Source organism: Sander lucioperca, chromosome 1, assembly GCF_008315115.2.
Source record: "Sander lucioperca isolate FBNREF2018 chromosome 1, SLUC_FBN_1.2, whole genome shotgun sequence".
Lineage (NCBI taxonomy): Eukaryota > Metazoa > Chordata > Actinopteri > Perciformes > Percidae > Sander > Sander lucioperca.
The window spans coordinates 12,039,282-12,059,107 of record NC_050173.1 but is presented as its reverse complement, the minus strand read 5'-3'; the positions used below and the strand labels follow the sequence as shown (position 1 = coordinate 12,059,107).

At 40.8% G+C, this 19,826-nt stretch overlaps 1 protein-coding gene across 2 annotated transcripts in view; it reads left to right on the top strand.

Moving 5' to 3' along the window:
* The window catches only part of si:dkey-112m2.1 (transmembrane protein 132C), a 175,839-nt gene extending 156,885 nt beyond the window's left edge, over positions 1–18,954 (top strand). The window contains exons 7-10 of one of the 2 annotated variants that reach the window (XM_031278033.2): positions 2,832–3,040; positions 7,354–7,663; positions 15,903–16,094; positions 16,570–18,954. In XM_031278033.2, coding sequence (XP_031133893.1) covers positions 2,832–3,040; positions 7,354–7,663; positions 15,903–16,094; positions 16,570–17,649 — 1,791 coding nt within the window. In that variant the 3' untranslated portion in view covers positions 17,650–18,954. Of the gene's footprint in view, positions 1–2,831; positions 3,041–7,353; positions 7,664–15,902; positions 16,095–16,566 lie in introns of both variants that reach the window. The other variant, XM_031278032.2, reaches the window with a different exon arrangement.
* The last annotated feature ends 872 nt before the right edge of the window (positions 18,955–19,826 follow it).

The following is a 19,826-nucleotide window of genomic DNA, read 5'->3' as shown; positions in this document are numbered from 1 at the left end:
CTGTTTTTGTGTGTGTCACTCTGGATCAATTCTAAGCCTGCATGATTAGCAACACAATGAATTGTTTCCACAGAGAAGTGACATTGATTGGTGCGTTGGTACATGACACATTCATGGTGATACATTTGTCATGCAGCGTAGAAGATGTCACCTTCAAGAAATCGTGATTAAATCTGCACGGTTATCATCTTCGATGCCTTTCATAAGAAATTATGAAGATGGATCTAGAATTTAGAAACAAACTGGAACAAAGATAGAGATTAAAAGGTAGAGTTGGTTTGACATGAATTGATTTCAGCATCAGGGTGAGACACAGGTAGAGAGAGAGAGAGAGAGAGAGAGAGAGAGAGAGAGAGAGAGAGTGTAAAATACAGCAAAAAGGAACAAAAATAGTGGTGAGGCTTAAAAGACTCAATGAGGAGTGATGTGGATTTTGCAGCTCACTCTCTGGATGGTTGCCTTTAGAAACCCTGCACATATGTGTGTTCCTGCGACTTTAACATGCACATACCTCCCAAAAAGACTCATTTACATACAGTATATAATACGTTATCACCTACTCGCATCAACAGTTAAGCACTGAGGACAAACAACTCAAATTCTTCAAATCAGTTTTTGTTTTATTACAGTTATACTATTTTGACCTGTACACCTAGCATAGTGTGAAATACTTTTGCAGTGCTCCTCTGTCCACTGCATGTCCATACACTGTAAGAAGACCACAAGTGAAGCCACAATTTGGCACTACACTCTCAGATTAAAAATAGATTTCACTCCAGTTAGGCTGCTTTTAGTCTATATCCTTCGCGTTCCACTTCCGGAATTGCTCCGGTGCTGCAGGAAATTCCGCCAGATGCATGTCTTTTCCGTTTCCTTCCGTTTTCTTTGTGTTGGAATTTTAAATTTGGTGGATTTATGAGGACCATTGTTGACTGCTCCTCAGATCTCTGCATGGTAAATTGAGACAGTTTTCTCTCACACGACTATTTTGCAGCGGCTCTGTGCGCAGTTTAGCACCGCCCATGATGATTCTGATTGGTTTAAAGAAATGCCATTAAACCAGAGCATGTTTTCCTCCCATCCCTGCCTGCTTTGTGGAGTAGCTAGACCCTCCTTCAGCGCGCTTTGGAGGAGGGTCTGGCAAAGCGAGACAAGGCTGCTTTACACGTTTAAAGAATAGAACAATTCAAATTTGTTTGGTTTTTTGTAGTGCCGATGTTAAGCACTAACAATATTAGAATGATTATTATATTATTTATCTCTTCTGCCTGCATCAACTTAATAAGACAAGTTGCATGTAAGGCTGTAACCGTTGACTATTCTCATTGCTCGGCATATCCTTTATCATTCTGTCAATTCTTTTTTACAATTAATTATGAAATTATGCGCTTAGGCTAATAGTAAAAAATATATTTCTCAGAGCTCAATATGATGCTTTCAAATGTCAACAGCCCAAATTAGAGCTGGGTGACATAGCCAAAATCTTCTATCCTGATATAGATCATTTCGTAGTGAGTATTTTCTCATTTTATAAAGAACTTTAGTCCAAAGAAGAATCAGAACATAAAGCTTCGTCCAAATGACGTAAATATTGCTGTGATGCAGTTCCGCCGCTGTTTTTTTGACATCGCCATAGAAACAATACAGAAGAATATATAGGCTACGATAGACATCTTTATAGTGTTTTGAGGATATATATCGTCATATCGCCCAGTCCTTGTCCAAAACCAAAATATATTTCATTTACAATTATTTAAAAAAGAGAGAAAGGCAGCAAATGCATTTGAGTGGATATTGTTTTCTCATCATTAGCAACTTGTCACATTATAAAACATAATTTGATTTATGAAACAAATAATTTGACAACAAAATGTCAGGTGAAATCTTAAACCTTCCCCCACTTTGATTCCAGCCTAAGAATTGTCCTTTCTGAAGCACAACCTGTTCTTATTACAGGAAGACCATGAACATGTAGGAGTTATAGCAGTAATATTTTAGTAGGAAGTGAGAGTAGGAGAAAGAGAAAGAGGAAGAGGAGAGAACTGACAGATACCAAGCTGTCAGTTTTGTTTCTCAGAGTAAAAGCTGCCAAGTTATATTCAAAGACGTGGAGACAGATGACAGATGTCTTCTTGTGAGTGGTTTGTTAAAAAGAAGCAATTGTGAGTTCCGAGGGCATGTGCTGAAATTACACGTTGTGCCAATCAAGCTTATGATGGAATTTGAGATTGAAATGAATTGAAATGCAAGTTCCTGCTATATTATTTCTCTATATTGGATATATATCTGAGAAACCTTGGTAACTGATTGGAGTTGTACTTCATGCAGCCAATCGTAATTTGAGTGTTTTGTTCTCTGGTTGGATAGTTGGATGAAGCAGGTTTGTGTATTTTCGTTTCGTTGGTCCGAAGTCACATAACGTGCACACATATCCTGCACGCACACGCATTAAAGATGCATCCGCACACATTCAAAAACACACAAACGCACACAGAAGAAAGTCAGCAGACCTGACAGTTGCGGTTTCATTGAAGCAATGCCAAATCTTTCCACCCTCCAGCATCTCAGAAGGGCTGTTGACTGAAGGGCATCAACTGGACAAAAAGAACAGAAGATCTTCCTCAATGCGGTCCAAATGACAAAATGTCACAACTATATTAATGATACTTTTTTTATTTATTTATTTTTTTTTATTACATTTATATGACTTTTTAATATAATTGAAATCCTTAAGTTTTCAATCTCAAATTGATTCCATTTTTCTTTCTTTAACTCTTTGAGTCCGTCTCTCATTCTTCCGCTTTTCTAATTTTCCCCTTTTTTTTCTCCAGGTGTCAGATCGATGCGACTATGTGTATGTAAACGGGAGGGAGACAAAAGGAAAGAGACGGGTGATGCTCAACTTTACCTACAGTTTCCTGACTGCCCAGCTGGAGATGAGTGTATGGATGCCTCGCCTGCCCTTGCTAATCGATGTGGCCGACCCCGAGCTCAGCCAGATAAAGGGCTGGAGGGTCCCTGTTACTACAGCCAATAGAAGGTAAGGCCTGTCTATTTGGAATTGAACTGCAATCAGTAGCTATAAAGAAACCGTATCCGGCAAAATTTCCTTGATCCTTGCTTCTTCAACGGAAATAACTCTTGAACAAGCTACACGCAAAATACATTTTTGGCTTTATTTAGTGACTACCCATATATCACAGCACAGCTTGGCCATATTAAAATATTCCCAGGGCAAGTCTCAATTTCTTTTTTTAGGTCATTAACCTGAGAGGTTTTAAACAATCCCTGCATGAGAGTCTGAATCACATTCTCCACTTGGTAAAAAAAAAAAAAAAAAATGGAGGCTACAATAAATTGGCTTGGTAATGTTGGTGCAGACTTATGAGGCATAAAATGCAGGTACAGCTGCAGAGGTGATATAACGAGTGTCTAATAATTCATTGGACAGGTCTCCCAAAAGGTACTTATGCAGAATAAGAAATGAGTAATAGATTTCAGCATTACAGAGCGTGGCCAAAATTTCTGAGGCTGAAAAGTGACACGGTGTGCAATGATCTGTGTGGCGCATCGTGAGTTAAGGCGGCTATAATAAAAATATTTCAATGAGTGATTTTTTGTCTTCAAATATGAATACGGCTGATTCAATTAGAAATAACCCAATTTAGAGTCAAATAGATGATCACTGAGGCACACAGACTAGTTTACATTTTATAATAGCTATTATAATTATTATTTACTGTAATCATACGGACAGTGACTATGGCGAGGACACAAAGTACTGTGTGTTTCTACTGTAAAAAGGAATTTTTCTACATGCCCAGTGTTTAGCCCCTTCATTTAGAGCCAGGATATTACATCCAGATGCTATTTATACTTTGAAATGAAAACCGTAATTACATGATGTAGCCGATGACATACAGGTCCTCTTCATCGTTTGTGCTTCAAATTAATAATTGGTGAGACCGTCAAGTCACAAAGGGAAATCGATAAATGGAAACATTGCTGGCATTTTAGACTGTGTAAATGTGTAGTCAGAATTTGAGTAGGCTAGGCCCCAATTAGCACTAACACTGAATGTTTTAAATGTAACCGTTATATTAACTTTTATATGCATGTAACATCTGCACAGAAAACGTCTTTTTAAAGAACATTCCTGCCACAAAGTCACTGCAGTGTCATTTCCCACTGGCCTGCACCCCACAGGGTGGCACTCTAACACAAATACCCCCTGCTGTCCATGCCTGATCCCATCAGTCATGTCTGTCAAGAGCATCAGTGCATGAAGAAGGCATGGTATGTGAAGTTTATCTGCACATTTGTGAGGGAGAGAGAAAAACCAACCGAGACAAAATGGAAAAAAGAAAATGTTTTCTTGGCTTATCAATGTCTGCACGCTCATTTTCATTCACATTCTGATTCACATTACATAAGCGCGAAAGCCACCTCATTACACTCGGACACCCTGGCTATCCTGTCACTCATTGCTGCAAACATGACCTGACCTCATGTTTCTGTTGCCAGCAACAAATGTCACCTTGGTTTAGACTGCCGTCATTTCACTGATGTGGAATAAGGGAAGGGGAGGGCATGGCGAAGGGAGGTTAGGAACTAAGCCAAGCCATTGGGCCACAGCATGTTAACCTGTCAGACCGTTTTTCTGCCTGACCGGCCATGCCTCATTAAGCCTAATGGAAACTGTCACTGTCACCCCCACTGGCCACCTGACTGTTAGAGAGAGAGAGGTGCAGGCAGAGCTGGAAAGTGTAAGAGAAGGTGTGTGTGTGTGTGTGTGTGTGTGTGTGTGTGTGTGTGTGTGTGAGTGAGTGTGTGAGAGAGAGAGAGTTGAAAAATAAATTACAGGAAAGTTAGAACTTGATGTATAAAATATAGAGTGAGCTTTAGGAGTGCAGTGAGAGATGACAGTGCTGAAGCACAGGACAACAAAACAGACCTATATAGTGATAAAGAGTGATGGAAGATGAAGGATGCGGATGGATAAGAGTGATGTATGTATACGCCAAATAGCTGTAGCAATGTTTCTCTTCATCGTCAACACGGTTGACTCTTTGGAGCAGATCTGTGTCTCAGGGCAACATTTCACCCGTTACTGCAGCTCCTACAGTTCAGCAAGGATACCAAATAATACAGTATGTTGTTTAATATGATGTATTATCATTTTTGAGGGAGCAGAAACCTACAACCTTTGGGAGGTACTGTAAATGCAAGACATAAGACAACCTGCTGATACAATACAGTAGAGCAGAATAGATCAAATGGAGAGTTGATAAATCAGAAGTTCAGATTTTGAGTTCAGAAATGTATTGACTTTACTAATGACTAATGTTATACTGTAAGTGCAGTAAAGCTTGTAAAAAAACACCTAGGTGCCATATGCACTTTGTGTGTGTGTGTGTGTGTGTGTGCGTGCGTGCGTGCGTGCGTGATCATGACAAAATATGGTCCTGAAGTACCTACTGTTGTGGGAACTACCACAGAGGCAGTTTTGAGTACTTTGCCAGGTGTTTTATATGTCTGTCTGTGGCCAGATTTTGTCACTGCGATAACGTGGCAACAATGCAAGTTGCAGTCACTACACACACACAATTTATACAGGTGTGTAGTTTAGACCAAAATAAGGGTGCCGGAAGTAGCAAGACTGGAAGGCAAGGGGCCCCCCCTAAACTTTACACCTCTGGCCCAATTAGGCATTGCGGCTGATGTGACCTCCGTTTATCTTTTTAAAATGTACCACTGTGTCTATTTGTATCAATGTTTGGATGTCTTATGAGGTCCAAAGGGACACCTATCAGCCCTCTTTTGTAATTCTTCGCAGGATTTTTCCAATCTCCTTCCTTCCTGTCCTACCTTTCCCACTCTAAAGTGGGTCTGTTAATGTGATAAAGAGCCATATAAACTTAAACCTAAATAGGAGGAAAAGAGTAAAACAAATGTGTTGCAAAATTCCCCTACTGGGTTTGCAAACGTTCATTTGTTACAAAACGTATCTTTCTGAGATGGCTATATCAGCAAAGTGCTTGCCGTGGGCCAAATAAATGGCAAAATATCAGGTGCCCTTTTATAGAAAATGAGAATGCAAGCAAGGCAGCAGTTTGTCTCTGCAAGCTGTTTTTAATGGATTTTTTGAAAACACTGGGCACCTATGACTTTCAGGAGGTCGGGATAAGACAGTAGAGGTAGTGACTGCAGTAACTACATCAGAGGGGTTTAGACTTTATGGGCATTAATGGTGATAAGAAAAGAAAATGAGTTGCATTGAATTGTGAATTGGAAAAAGTAGAATTGCACTGTTGATAGTCTCGCTTTGCCAGACCTTCCTCTACAGCGCTGCGGAGGAGGGTCTGGCTAGTCCACACAACATACCGGGATGGGAGAAGAAAGTGCTGTGGTGTATTGGCATTTCTTTAAACCAATCACATGTGTGTGTGTATGTGTATATATATATATATATATATATATATATATATATATATATATATAACCTTTATTTATTCAGGGAAGGTTCACTGAGAGGCAGCCTCCCTTTTTTGCAGGAACGCCCTGATCACATTCACACAGTTACACATTCATACCTAGAAGCTGCCCGGTACTACCACAGTCTGATCTGCTGGCCACTGAGCAGCTCCACTGGAGCGGTTGGAGGTTAAGGGCCTTGCTCAAGGGCACCTCAGTGGTGGTAATGAGGGAGGGACAAGCGCTACTCTTTCACTTTCCCCACCCAGATTTTTTCCTGTCGGTCATTGAAACGACGACCTTCCGGTCACAAGCTTGTGTCTCTAACCTTTAGGCCACCACTGCTTCACAAGCCGTCGTGTGTGGAGCAAAGCGCCGGACGGAGCCACGGTGGTGCTGCAAAATAGCCTTGGGAAGGAACTTGTTAAGGTGGAACGTGTACGTTCAAAAGTTGTTTTAGTCATGCAACAGAAAACTCAGATTGGACAGATAGTCTAGCTAGCTGTCTGGATTTACCCTGCAGAGATCTGAGGAGCAGTTAACCATAGTCCTCATAAAGCGACTGGAGTTTAAAATTTCAACACAAAGAAAGCAGAAGGTAATGGACATCTGGCCGAAAAGAGTGACATCTGGCGGAATTTCCGGCGGCAACGGAGCAATGCCGGAAGTGGAACATCGTGGATATAGACTACACTGTTGATAACCTTCAAAGTATCTTTTTCTTTCTTCTTGGACTTCTTTCAACACAAAAAGCTTTTAGTACTTTTTATCTCAGAAATAGAAGTATGCTATCTGCCTATATATACTTCTCACAGTTAAAAGTACTTGATCTGTCCTTTATTCTTATTGCTCATCTGCACTCTTTTCCCATTTCTGCAGGTATGAGAGGGTCACTGATGACAAGGAAGAAGACGATGCAGTTAAGGAGAGGACAGAGAGAAGTTGTGCGGCCCAGTATCAGAGCACCACCCTGCGTGTCCTCACACACTTTGTGGCAGATAGCGGAGAAGTAAGAGGAGCCACAGAGGAGGACGGGATGGGCCAGCAGAACTTCCTGCTGGGTAGTGACTGGCAGGTGGAGGTGACACAACTGGTCAAGGACTCTCTGAGGGTGGAGGTCCCGAAGGTGGCACAACTGCTGGAGGGCCAAGTCCTAATAGGAGTGAGCGCTGGAGTCACCAAACTACAGGTTGTATGTGTGTGAGTGTTGTGTGTGTTTTGGTCGCCTGATAAGCAGACTGCATTGCTATTTCGTTTGATTTCATTTTTTTAGTCTGACATCATGTTCATGTTAACTTTTGTTTGGGTGGGGAAGTTACTTTGCCCTTACCAATCAGTATTGACTGACACATCCGTTGTGTCGACATCATTTTCAGTCGACACAGAAGCTGCACTAGCTTTTGGGAGCAGCAAACTAAACGTTGGAATCAAGGGAATATATACTCATTAAAAAGTTGTCACTTTTGTAATTCAGTTTTCTGGCTCTGACACAGGAACATGATGTCCCTATTTTTAATCCTGCCAACAAAGCTGATTGGCTCAGTTGTGTTTTCCAACAAGGAAAACAGCCACCAGAAAACACAACACTAGACCTATCTGAATTGCCGAGAAATCTGATATATGGAGGCAATGCAGAGGTCTGATACCAGGCTGGTGTTTTGTCATAAAGAAAACTATCACAGCAAAAATTGTCAATATACTGATTTTGATGGAGGGTGTGTTTTTTACAACACAACATTAAATGAACAAAGAGGAGAGGAAAAGCTCCATTAATCAATATTTTCTATGCCAACAATGGATCAAATGTGTAATGTGAAAGTGGTAGCTCATTATTGTGGTTGTACAGGTCATAAATTCCACTCTCATGAACCCTGTCTCCTGCAGCATCAAGCATCTTTTTACAGCAAAAATTATCTGATCCGTGTACACTAGCCGTCCAGAACCAAACAGTAGGCAGACAAAGTTAACAACTAGCAGGTGAACATAGTGGAGCATCTAGGAGCTAAAAAACAGATATTTTTCATAGGGGTTGGTGGTGACCGAAACATGTTTAAAAAGTAAAGTGAATGTTGCAGTTTTTTTATCAAGTAGCTAGAAACGTGACTCTGAATGAGTGCTAATGTTGTCCTTTGTTGGAGGCATAACACAGGAAAGCAGTTTGCTTGTTTAGACAGTAAAACCAACCAAGGACAACTACAACGCAACTATCTGATTGCAGCATACTGTAGCACAAATACCGCCGTCATGGCACGTCCAATTAAAGCCACACACACACACACACACACACACACACACACACACACACACACACACACTCCTATTTATGTAATACTACAACCAGGTGCTTGCTCAGGAGGACACGTGTGCCCGCTCACACCGTAAATCAACATCAATCTGGCATTTACAAGAACAGCAGGTTGTTGAAGCAGTAAACTGGAACCATAATCTCCATCTCTTTAGTTATCAATTGAAGAGCTGTGTGCTCTGCAGGAGTAAATATGTGTGTTTATGGGGGTAGTGAGATGCAGTGCTGTTTCACTGTCAGCCAGGACATGGTTTAAATGGAAGAAAATGTGACTGGACAGATATGTGGGATACATTTTGGTAAGCCTGATAATGATGAAATGGAAAAGAAGAGAAACTGAAAATGTTTGCCGTTTGTGATGGCTCATTTTACTTCAAAGTTATCATGTGTTAAATTTACATCTTAGTGATCTGTGCGGATGTCATACAGTGGTATGAAGGGTGAATGTGCCATTTAACAAACTTACTTGTGAGTCTTAAATGCTCCAGCTCTGCCAGATATAAATCCAACCCTGATTTTGAAACACAGTCAGCTCAGGCCAATTTGCGATCATTCAGGGGGTGTATCAAATTATGCAACAATATACTACATTTGTAATGCTTCTAAGGATCAATTGTCATGAAGACTGTGTCAGAAAGGTTTCAAGTTAATTAGGCTGAAACGTCTAGTAATTTATATACAGTAGGTTGCATTTCGAGACCCATGTTGGGACTTTTTGAATGGCTGTGGCTATAAACCCTGTGTTTTTTGGAGAAAGTCATCAGTCATTAGCGGTGCTGAGTGTCTTTGTTGGCTTCAGAATTTGACCATGGTGGCGGTAGCTGCTTGGTCTGTCATGGAGAACACACTTAATGAATGGAATGAATGCACGTACTGTGCATACAAGTGGGTATTTGCAACAAAATAACTTTACCTATACTTACTATAAGATGTATTCCTGCACTTGCTCTCTTTAAACATAACAAATTAAGTGGAATCAAGGGTATTGACAATTGTGTTAAGGAGACTGTGGCATTTGTTTAAAATCAGATCAATTTTAGGTCCGTTTTTAGGCTGGTGGATTTAAGACAAAAAATAATTTTTTGAATGAATCAAATTTGAACATATCTGTCAGTGGCTTGTTGATCTTTACATTGTTAGTTCATTTCCTAACCCTGGCCCAGGCTGGGACACACATTCATACGGTTTGATAAAGTACTGACTTTAACTTATCATTGCACTTACAATAACTAGCGTAGCTGTCCTCAATTTAGGTCATCGTGTCGTATCATCTCCTTTTTTTCCTGCATCCACTGTGTGTGTTATTTGTGTGTGTGTTTGTGTGTGTGTGCAAGCGTCAGTCGCGGGGGGAACGGAGCAGCAGGCCCACCCGCTGCAGAGAGCCGACAGCCAGGATTGAAACGGCAGCGACTTTTAAATCGTTACAGCGTACATTGATGTTAAAATGTATACAGGTTGGCAGGACGGTCTGAAATGGTTTGCACGGTCTTTCGCTGTACGTTTTGTTGGTAAATGTGAGATGTTCGAGTCACACACGTCTCGTCTTCATATCACAAACAAGGAAATGATCAACCCGTTCTTACTCCCGCTTGGTCATTGGCTCTCAGAGTGCACGTGGGACTGCTGGGATTGGTTGAAGTTGTGGGAAACTTCAGGCTATTGGTCAAATTTGCAGAAAAGTTGCGGTGATTGGTAAAAATTGCTAGGACGCACCAAATTCGCGGTGATTGGTTGAATTTGCGTGAATTGGCGCGATCGCGACATCGCGAAATCCTGGAGGGACTGATCAATTTACACACAATCGCAAGGTAATGTAACTCAATGGATGCCAGACGGCGTTGATAAACACGCTAAAAAGCGAGTATGCGTCTTGATAACACGCCAATAATGGCATACGAATTGGCTTGTCATACATACGCCACTTCATAAGATCATCTGGCCTGCAGTCTCCACGTTGTAACGCCCCTTCACTTTACCGACAGTATTAACAACAGATGAAGCCACTGTTTCTTAAGAAGCTTGGTGTTTACTGTTACACTCACACAGCAGCTACGCTAATCTCCGATACCGCTCATCACCGGTCGCCTTCCTCACTTCACCATTCAGGCCCTGAATCACTCACTCAGCACCTGCCGTTCTCGCTCTCTCTAATGCCTGATTTATGGCTCTGTGTTGAACCCACGTTGAATTCTGCCCTCTGAATTACGCCACCCCATAGATGTATTAGCGCGTCCCTCTTAACTATGGCAAGCCAAACATTTTTGATAATTAGAATTATTGAGATCAAAAATGTTTAGATTTTATGTTAAAACGGCTTGCCATACATAACAACGTCCACAAAAGATAAGACCAGTCAGTCTGTTGTAAGGTAGTACCGCATGTGTTGTGTATGGTCACGTGAGTAGTGTCGAGGCGTTCAGAGCATGCAGACAGAGGTTGTACAAAGAAACTAGTTATTATATTACACCCATCTTGAATATCATCGTTTAAGGGGATACAAAATGTATTCATTTAAGAATTTGTTTTTTTCTGTTATTTAATTTTCTAAAATATTAAGTTATTTTAAAAAGTATTGCACCGTTTTGTTTATGTATTTCTTCTTTAACTTTGTATGTTAAAAAATACACATTTCAAAATTCTAGTAGTAGTCTTATTTTTTAATTTCTGCATTTTTTCTGGTAATCAAGTAAACTCATGATATCATTTTATCGCAATCCCAATCGTCATCGCAGTATTGTATATTGCAATATGACTTTTTTTCCAAATCGTGCAGCCCTAGTTAATTGTACCACTGAATGCAGACATGATTTGATATTTAATGTTTCTTCTATTTATCAACAGTTTGTACTCAAAGTGTCAGTTATGTTTTCAGTCTAGTCGTTGGTATGCTGCTCAGGTGGTCAGTGGAAAGGTAAATCATTCTGAATGAAAACATGCTCTCGATTTAGAGCAGCCTTTGAACTTAATCCAGAGAAATCATGTAAACACTTGAAATGAACAAAGAAAAGCATAAATTCATCACCATTCCCTGTGACCTTTGTTTCTCTAGAATTTTATTCACAGTTATTGTGAAGGACAGCTACATGCCTCTTTTGATTGGCTCCTACTAGATCTCAGACAGGCTATTAAAATACAGCAAAATCCATACAGGTACACATGGTTTAGCAATATCAGGGTTTTTCCTGTATATAGGATTTTTTTTGCATTTGGAAGCCTATTAGGAAAGATCTCAAAGGTCGTATAAGACCAAGCTGTTGTGTAACATTATCCAAAGCAAACACTTGAGTAGATTGTTGAATGTACAGTATCTTCCTACCTTGCCACATGTCAGTCAGTCAGTCTGACATTTATTTAATTTGTAAAGAAGTACATAGCATGGATTTTCTGCATTTTCTGCTTTCTGTCTGTTTTGCTGGAAACGGATATGTTGTAGTCGCCGTCAGCGGTACGGTATGAATAGAAAACATTTAGGTTAAAGAAACATAGTAATATACACTACACGCCCCAATATCCAAAGGCTTTGAATATATAATGCATTATGAGTTTTATTTTGATCAAACTGTTCAGAATTACAAAGAAGGATTTGGATTTGACAATTAAATGAAAGCCAAGGATTTCAAAAGATCCCATAGTGGCCATAGAATTGGTAATGTGATCATTAATATACTGGGCTGCAAACTCAATGGTGTATCAGGAGAAATGAATGACTCCATTTAAGCACCGTCTTTCTGACATGTTATGGATTGACTACTTGCATGCAAAACACATTTTTAAATTAACCTTTGCAAAAGTGTCACTATGATGAGTCAGAGAGACATGGTCTGGGCAACGCTAGGTTGTATGTAATATTGTTGGTTGCACTGTGCTGGATCCAGGTGCAAACAGGATTTTGTGGGGTTAGATAGTGAAAGCCCTCTAAGATTTGGACAGAAATAATACTAGACAGTTTTGAAGAGGCTGAAAGAGGTCTTTACTGCTCTCTGGGGGTTGAATGAAGCAACCTCTAAACTCTGGGACTGGTGTGAGGAAGGGACTTGTCTGGTGTCTGGTGGGGAATCTAACAACAATGGATGTAGGCCAAAGGCGGGACCTGCAATCTCTCTAACAGGGTTGAGAAGAGAGACAACATCTCTAAAGATAGGACAAAGGACTATGATAAAGGGGATGAGAAGGGATCTGAGTACTTCCATAGAATCAAGGAAAGGAGCCTTGACATCTCTGAGAAGAGAGCAGCAGAATGACTGGACATTTGCTAAGTATGTACTCGGGTTAGGCTAAGACGATTGTTGATCTATTTGAGGGAAGCAAAAAAATGTTCCTGACATTTTGAGGAGAGTTCTGTAGGGGGCAATATATTGCACATCCTGGTATTTCTAGAGAAGAAAGATACTTGGACAGGTTCAAAGAGAAGGTGATACATGACTTCTTGAACTTTACACTTACCGGTACCCATTTACTTGCTTATATTTCAGTAGCTGAAGTTCCTAGTTAGTAAAGCATGCATCTTTTGAATTCAGCTTAATTTGATTTTAATAATAAAGCAGGCAGACGCTACTCCTCTGTAATCATATCGATCTAAACAACCAAAGGTGAAGGCAAAGCAAGCATGATGATGATGCTGGTTTTAAAATACCCTTTAGCTACCAGAAGTGCAGCCAGACTCTTGCATAATTCAACTTTAACCAGTGATTTCTAACAAGCCATAGACCATATTTTCAGATTAACATTTTGTGCCATTGCTTATTTTGCTTTCCTTTTATCTGTTCAAAAGAAACCTCACATTTCACGACAATCAGCATGCATGCTTACTTGTTAGAGTGAAGCTCACCAGCAGTCTGCATTTTTAACCTTTGCACTCATCTTAGAGATGAGGTTAAACCATGCTTCCCATTTTTTGAGACTACACTGATTTTAGCTGCGTTTCATTCAAGGATATCAGTTTCGTTGTGTGGGAGGCAGAAGGGAAAATGAAAATCGGTAAACCAAAGGGAGAAAAACAGGGAAAAGGGTCTGTACAAATGAGGCAGTGATCAGTACTTACAGTTCATTATGGGTGGTAAATGCAGCCATGTGGGGGCGGCTGGAGGAGAGGCTGGAGGAGAGACTGGAGCCCTAATTGGAGCGGATGGGAGGGATTCTCATCTCATTACAATGTCACAACAATTTACTGTACATGGCAACTCAGGAAGGTAGGGAACATGTTACGGTGGTGTACGGTGGAGATGGTATGTTTGCATGTGAGTTGAGTTATTGTGTTAGCATGTGTTTGTTTCTGTCGCAATGTTTCTTTATCTATGCAGAGTTCGTGTGCATGTGGTCTCCATTACTCAATATTGGAGTTTAGAATACAGAGGTGCAATTTTTTGTTCATTTGTGCATTTACATATTATTTATTGACCCAGTACACAAACAAGTATAGGGAGGAATAGGAAAAAGTATAGGAAAAATAATGTTTACGTTAGTTAGTGACAAAGCCCACTAGCCGCAGTAGTACTTATGAGCAGTGGTGGAAGAAGTATTCAGATCTTTTACTTAAGTATAAATAGCACCACTACAGTGTATAAATACTCTGTTACAAGTAAAAGTCCTGCATTCAAGATGTTACTTAAGTAAAAGTATAAACGTATTAGTATCAACTTATACTTAAAGTAGAAAAAGTACTGATTATACTGAATGGCCCATTTCAGAATCTTATTATATATTCATGGGTATTCTAAACCAGTGGTTCCCAACCTGGGGTCCGGGGACCCCTAAGGGGGGCGGCAAAGATCACAGGGGGGGCGCGAGTCTTTATCTGGTTTGAGGTTGAGGTAAAAAAAAAAAATATTTGCACATGTTAAAGAAATTATGATAATACACTAGAATATATAATGTATACAAAAGTCTGTATAAAAACTATATATTTTTGTTCTCACTTAAACTTGTAGGCAGGCTACTTAGTAGGCCAAACCTCCGAGACCTCTTAACCTGTGACCCTTGCTGTCATCAGGTCAGCTGCTAGCTGCGATCATCCTCGTTTTTCCTGCCACCACAGCATCACTATTTTATGAATGAAACATGGCGGAGAAACGTAAAAGTGCTGATAACTCCTCTGTATCAAAAAAGTAAGTAAGGGACAGTTACCTCAACTTCGGTTTCGGAGGGGGGGGGGTCAGCTTTTCTTAGACATAAGTAGGGGGGGCGCTAAGGAAAAAAGGTTGGGGACCACTGTTCTAAACCCATGAGTGTTGGGCATTGTGTGTGCATGACATGGGGAAAAAAAAGAATCAAATATATTACTGGATTATATATATATAGCAATGTTTTAGTTGATTTATATTTTGTATTAATCTAAATCTGCAAAGTAGCTATAACTTAAGTTATAAAATAAATGTAGTTGAGTAAAAGGTACAATATTTGCCTTTGAGATGTAGTGGAGGATAAAGTAGCATAAAATGGAAATACTATAGTAAAGTACAAGTACCTCAAAATTGTACGATATAGTCAACTTGGTTTCTTTTAACCATGGCCGCAGTCGTTCCCTAACCTTAACCAAGTGCAGTTAAGTCTCCAAACGTTAACAAGGTAGTCAATTTACCCAAACCAAGATATTTCCCTAATCAAGTCAAAAAAACAAAACCTAACTATAGCATTGTGAAATCATAAAACGGATTTATTTCCCGACCGTGATTTTTAACGGTTTTTGAAGGCTCAGATAAATGATCCTATCATCCTAACGATAGCAGTCTTTTTTGATCTGACGCCCGATGTTTCCAGCTGAAAGGCAGTTACAAACGACGTATTTTGTTGTTCAATTTGGAGTACTTGTTGAGCATACGTAGGAATAAGTTTTTTTAGAAGCTGTAGGCAAATATCTGTGTCAATATTTGTTTTGATACCACTTTATTTTTGTTTTGCATACCACGGGAACCAAGAGAGTTTGACTAAATTCAAAGAAAGTGAATTCTTGATAAAACTCTTTAGAGTGCAGGCTTTGGCTCGCAGGGCTCTGGGATTGGATATATTATCATCAGTAGTGACATTTGCTGTTAGCAAATTGGCTCTTCTTCTTCATTCACAATAACAATGTCATCTTGGATCTTAATGGACCGTCGTGAGTAGCAAGTGTTTCTGTGTGTTTCAGGTGCTGTCCCCACTGACATCATCTGTCCTGGCTGAGAGGAGCATCAAGGTGCTGGATGATAAAGTGAGCGTGACAGAGCTGGGGGTGCAGTTGGTATCTGGACTCTCTCTGTCCCTGCAGCTCAGCCCGGGGAGCAACAGGGCCATCGTCGCCACTGCAACCACACAGGAAGTCATTGAATCACTCAAACAGGTATGAATCAGAGACATCCAAAGGATTAGCAGTGTGCCTTGAATTTGGCTTACAAGTTCAGGGCTGAAACAGGGTTATTATGGAGTCTATGATACGCGATGCAATTTTTCTTTTATAATTAATTCTCTCTTGATATAGCGAAGCCATCTCTTTGATTTGCATATCCTACCACTGAACAGCTCTGTTGTTCCTGTAATTAGAATTTCAAATGGAAAACGGCTACTGTCTCTTCCCTGGGAGAGAAAAGAATATTTGGCTTTCAAGAGAATAGTTTCACATCCAATTGTTTCCATGAGCCTTTATACTGTAATTAAGGCTCACTTTTGTTTCCACTATGTTCTTCTGTTTTATTATCCAGTTGTTCTGATGCATTAGTTGCTAATGTGCAGATTACGTTTTTTTGAGTTATTTTCACGGTTATTTTTTGCTCTTGTACTGATTCCACTTTCTGTTTACATGTGTATTTTCTTAGCAGTCACTCATCAGTGCTTGGCTCCAGTTCAGTGATGGATCCATGACTGCTCTAGACAACTACAACCCTGCCCATTTTACCCTGACAGCCACCTCTTTGGATGAACAGGTGGTGTCGGTGCAGCGCAGTTCAGCATGGAAGTGGCCCATCATTGTTGCCAAGGGGGAAGGTCAGGGTTTGCTTGTGCGTGTTGAAATGAGCCCTTCGGAGGTGTGTCAGAAAGGAAAACAACGTACTATCTTAGCCACTGGAATGGCAAACATACAGACCAGGTTTGGTCAACCAGAGGATCAATACAGACAACCAGGAGACCGAAGAACACGTCCTGATCCTCCATATTATGGAGGATCTATTGCTGACATGGAAACAGGGTTAATCAACCGTGGAGCCACCACAATCAGGGGTCATATCCCAGTGAGAGCTAATGGGGGCCGTCTATCAGCAGACAGCGGGGCCAGGGTCCCAAATGAATTCTCTGAATATCCAGACCAGGCAGAGCTGCCTCGTAGCCACAGCACTGATGATGACTTGTTGCCATCCCGACGAGGCCTGACAGATCTGGAGATTGGTATGTATGCCCTGCTGGGAGTCTTCTGCCTGGCCATCCTGGTTTTTCTTATTAACTGCATCACTTATGCATATAAGTACCGTAGCAAGCAGCTGTCCCTGGAGGCCACAGAGGCAATGCCCCATGCCCACGACTGGGTTTGGCTGGGCCAAGACGAGGGGCTGTGTCTACAGCAACAGCAGCAGGACGAGCTGGGCTGTACCCTAGAGGAGGGTAGTCAACTATTGAATGGAGGCATCCAGCTTGGTAATACTGGTGTGGGAGGCTGTAATTCGAGTGGAAGGGATCACAGGAATGAGTCGCTTAACTCACCCACCACCAAGAGAAAGAGGGTGAAGTTCACCACCTTTTCCAATGCCAAGTCCATCAACGGATGTCCTGTGCTCAGCCCATTAGCACTAGTGCAGACCAGTGAGATAAAATGGGTATGTCCGGACATCGAGCTTGGGGATTCAAAGGATCTTAGGAACTACATGGAAAAGCTTAATGAGAATGCAACTAAGAACATTGTATAGGGGGTGTTGGGTGTTTTCAATGAACTAAAGAGAAACTCACCTGAATGCCTTCAGAATAAGGAGGGAATGAGGGTTGGAAGGAGGGGAGGAAAGGAAAAGGGGGTGCAGAAAACAGACTGGGGTTGCTGTTGAACTGCTGCTCACCATAACAACAGGATACCACGTTCAGCCTCTGTTGTTTCCATGACAGTACTCAGAAAGGGTAAAGCAATGGACCACAAGGAGACATGATTTGCCACGACACCACAGCATAGTTATGAGGGGGGAAATGTGAACTTAATATTGTTGCTTAACTTAAATGTATGTTGTTTGTCTTTAATTGAAGTTCAGTTTCCATTTCTATGCGCCATGTACTTTGTTTAATGTTTTCTTTATTAATTCATAATTTTAATGTTGTATTTGTTGTACTTTTTTGCGCTTTGCTTTTTTTTAAGAATTGCTGTATGCTCTGTACAACATGTCAGCAATTAGAGATTCTAGGAGAGAAGAGTTAAAAGCAATTTTGTATTGTATATAAATGCAGAGTTTGATTTGGAGGTATTATATGTATAGTAACATTTTGTAATGTGCTGTTTGGTTTCGGTTTTGTTTGTAGTTTAGTTTTTGTTTTGTCTCCAGAAACCAGATCCATGCATGATGTTATTAAAGAGGAGGCATGTGTGTCTGATCTGGTACCTGAAATGAAAGTGTGTAGATAACTAACGCCAATAACTCTGGAGACATGTCAGTTTAATATTATTGCATTGATTCATCTTGGGTTGGTTTCAGTATGTTGATATTGGTTTCAAACGTTTTTTGTTAGCCCGTACGTAGTCCCTTCGTATGTAAATGTTATTTTTTATGCGACCCCCTTTGATTAAGTTGCATACTCCACAAAAAGTAGACGTTTACACTACTTTAAATACTGATGTTACAAATCAAAATTTAGGAATTTAGCAATTAGTCACATTCAAGAGAAAAACACTGATTACCATCATGAGAATCAATAGACAATCACAGAAATAATGAATGGATCAAATTTTTTTTCATTAATAATGTTCGATAAAAATCAGTCCAGTTTACATTTTGTATGGTCTAGGTGGAGAATGGTAAAATAGTTAATTTCTTAAACTACTGTGTCTGACAGTTTGGATCCCTGAAAACGTGTCATGACAATGAATGAACAAACTGTGAATTGAAAGCCCAAAGTCTGACCTCTTCACTCCTTTTGTCATATGTCAGTATTAGTCAAGTCCATCCTTTTCTATCTCTGTTTTAAAATTGGCTGCTGGACTAATTAAAACTGAAGCTGACTCTTCTCCATGATGCTGTTGTGTGATTCATTGGTCTGGCTGTTATTCTTCTGTGGGTCTGTCTAGTTTTGCTCATCTGACTGCTTTATGTGAGTACACAGACAGTGGCTTTATCAAACATCACAATCGGTGCAGCTGCCAGCTGGGGCCCGTTTCAGGAAGGAGGTTTAACAAACTCTGACCCCGGATTTCCACTGAATGCAGAACGTCTGCGGACCGGCTCCGTGCTTCGCCGTCCGTCAATACCCACTAGGTCCGGATTTGTTGCGGCACGGCTGCGGCCATGACTGACAGCTGAAGTCACGAAGACCCGCTAGATCTCGCGAATTCACGTAGAATAGAGCCATCCAGAGGAGTAGAGGGGAAACAACTCTGTGCTGTGTTTTCAAGGTGTAGTGCAGGGAAATATGATCCGCTGTGAGCACGGTGTATTTTATTTTGAAAATTAACCAGATGTTTATTTTGTTTCTGTGCTCGACTTCCTGTCCCGCACTATCTGCCGTGTGCTGAATTGCTGCGGAGCTCTCCGGCGTCCGGCAAAAATAGAAGCTGCTCCGGAGGGCTGCGGATCGCCGGAGCTGGGACGGAGTCGGAACGCAGCCGTTCTGCAGTCAATGGAAATAAACACATTGACTTTAATGGAAACCTAATGACTCCGCCGCCGTTCCGGAGTGGCTCCGCAGCCGTTACGCATCCAGTGGAAATTGGGGGTTAGTCTAACCCTGAACTCTGACTTGATTTACCCTGAGATGGGATGGTTTTCAGTTCCAGAACAGCTGATTTGAGTTGGTTCAATCAACTCAGAGTAGGGTTGGGCAGTATCCAAATTTTGATACCATCAAACCTCCTCCCTATTTTACCGTGGTATACGGTATTACCGTGACT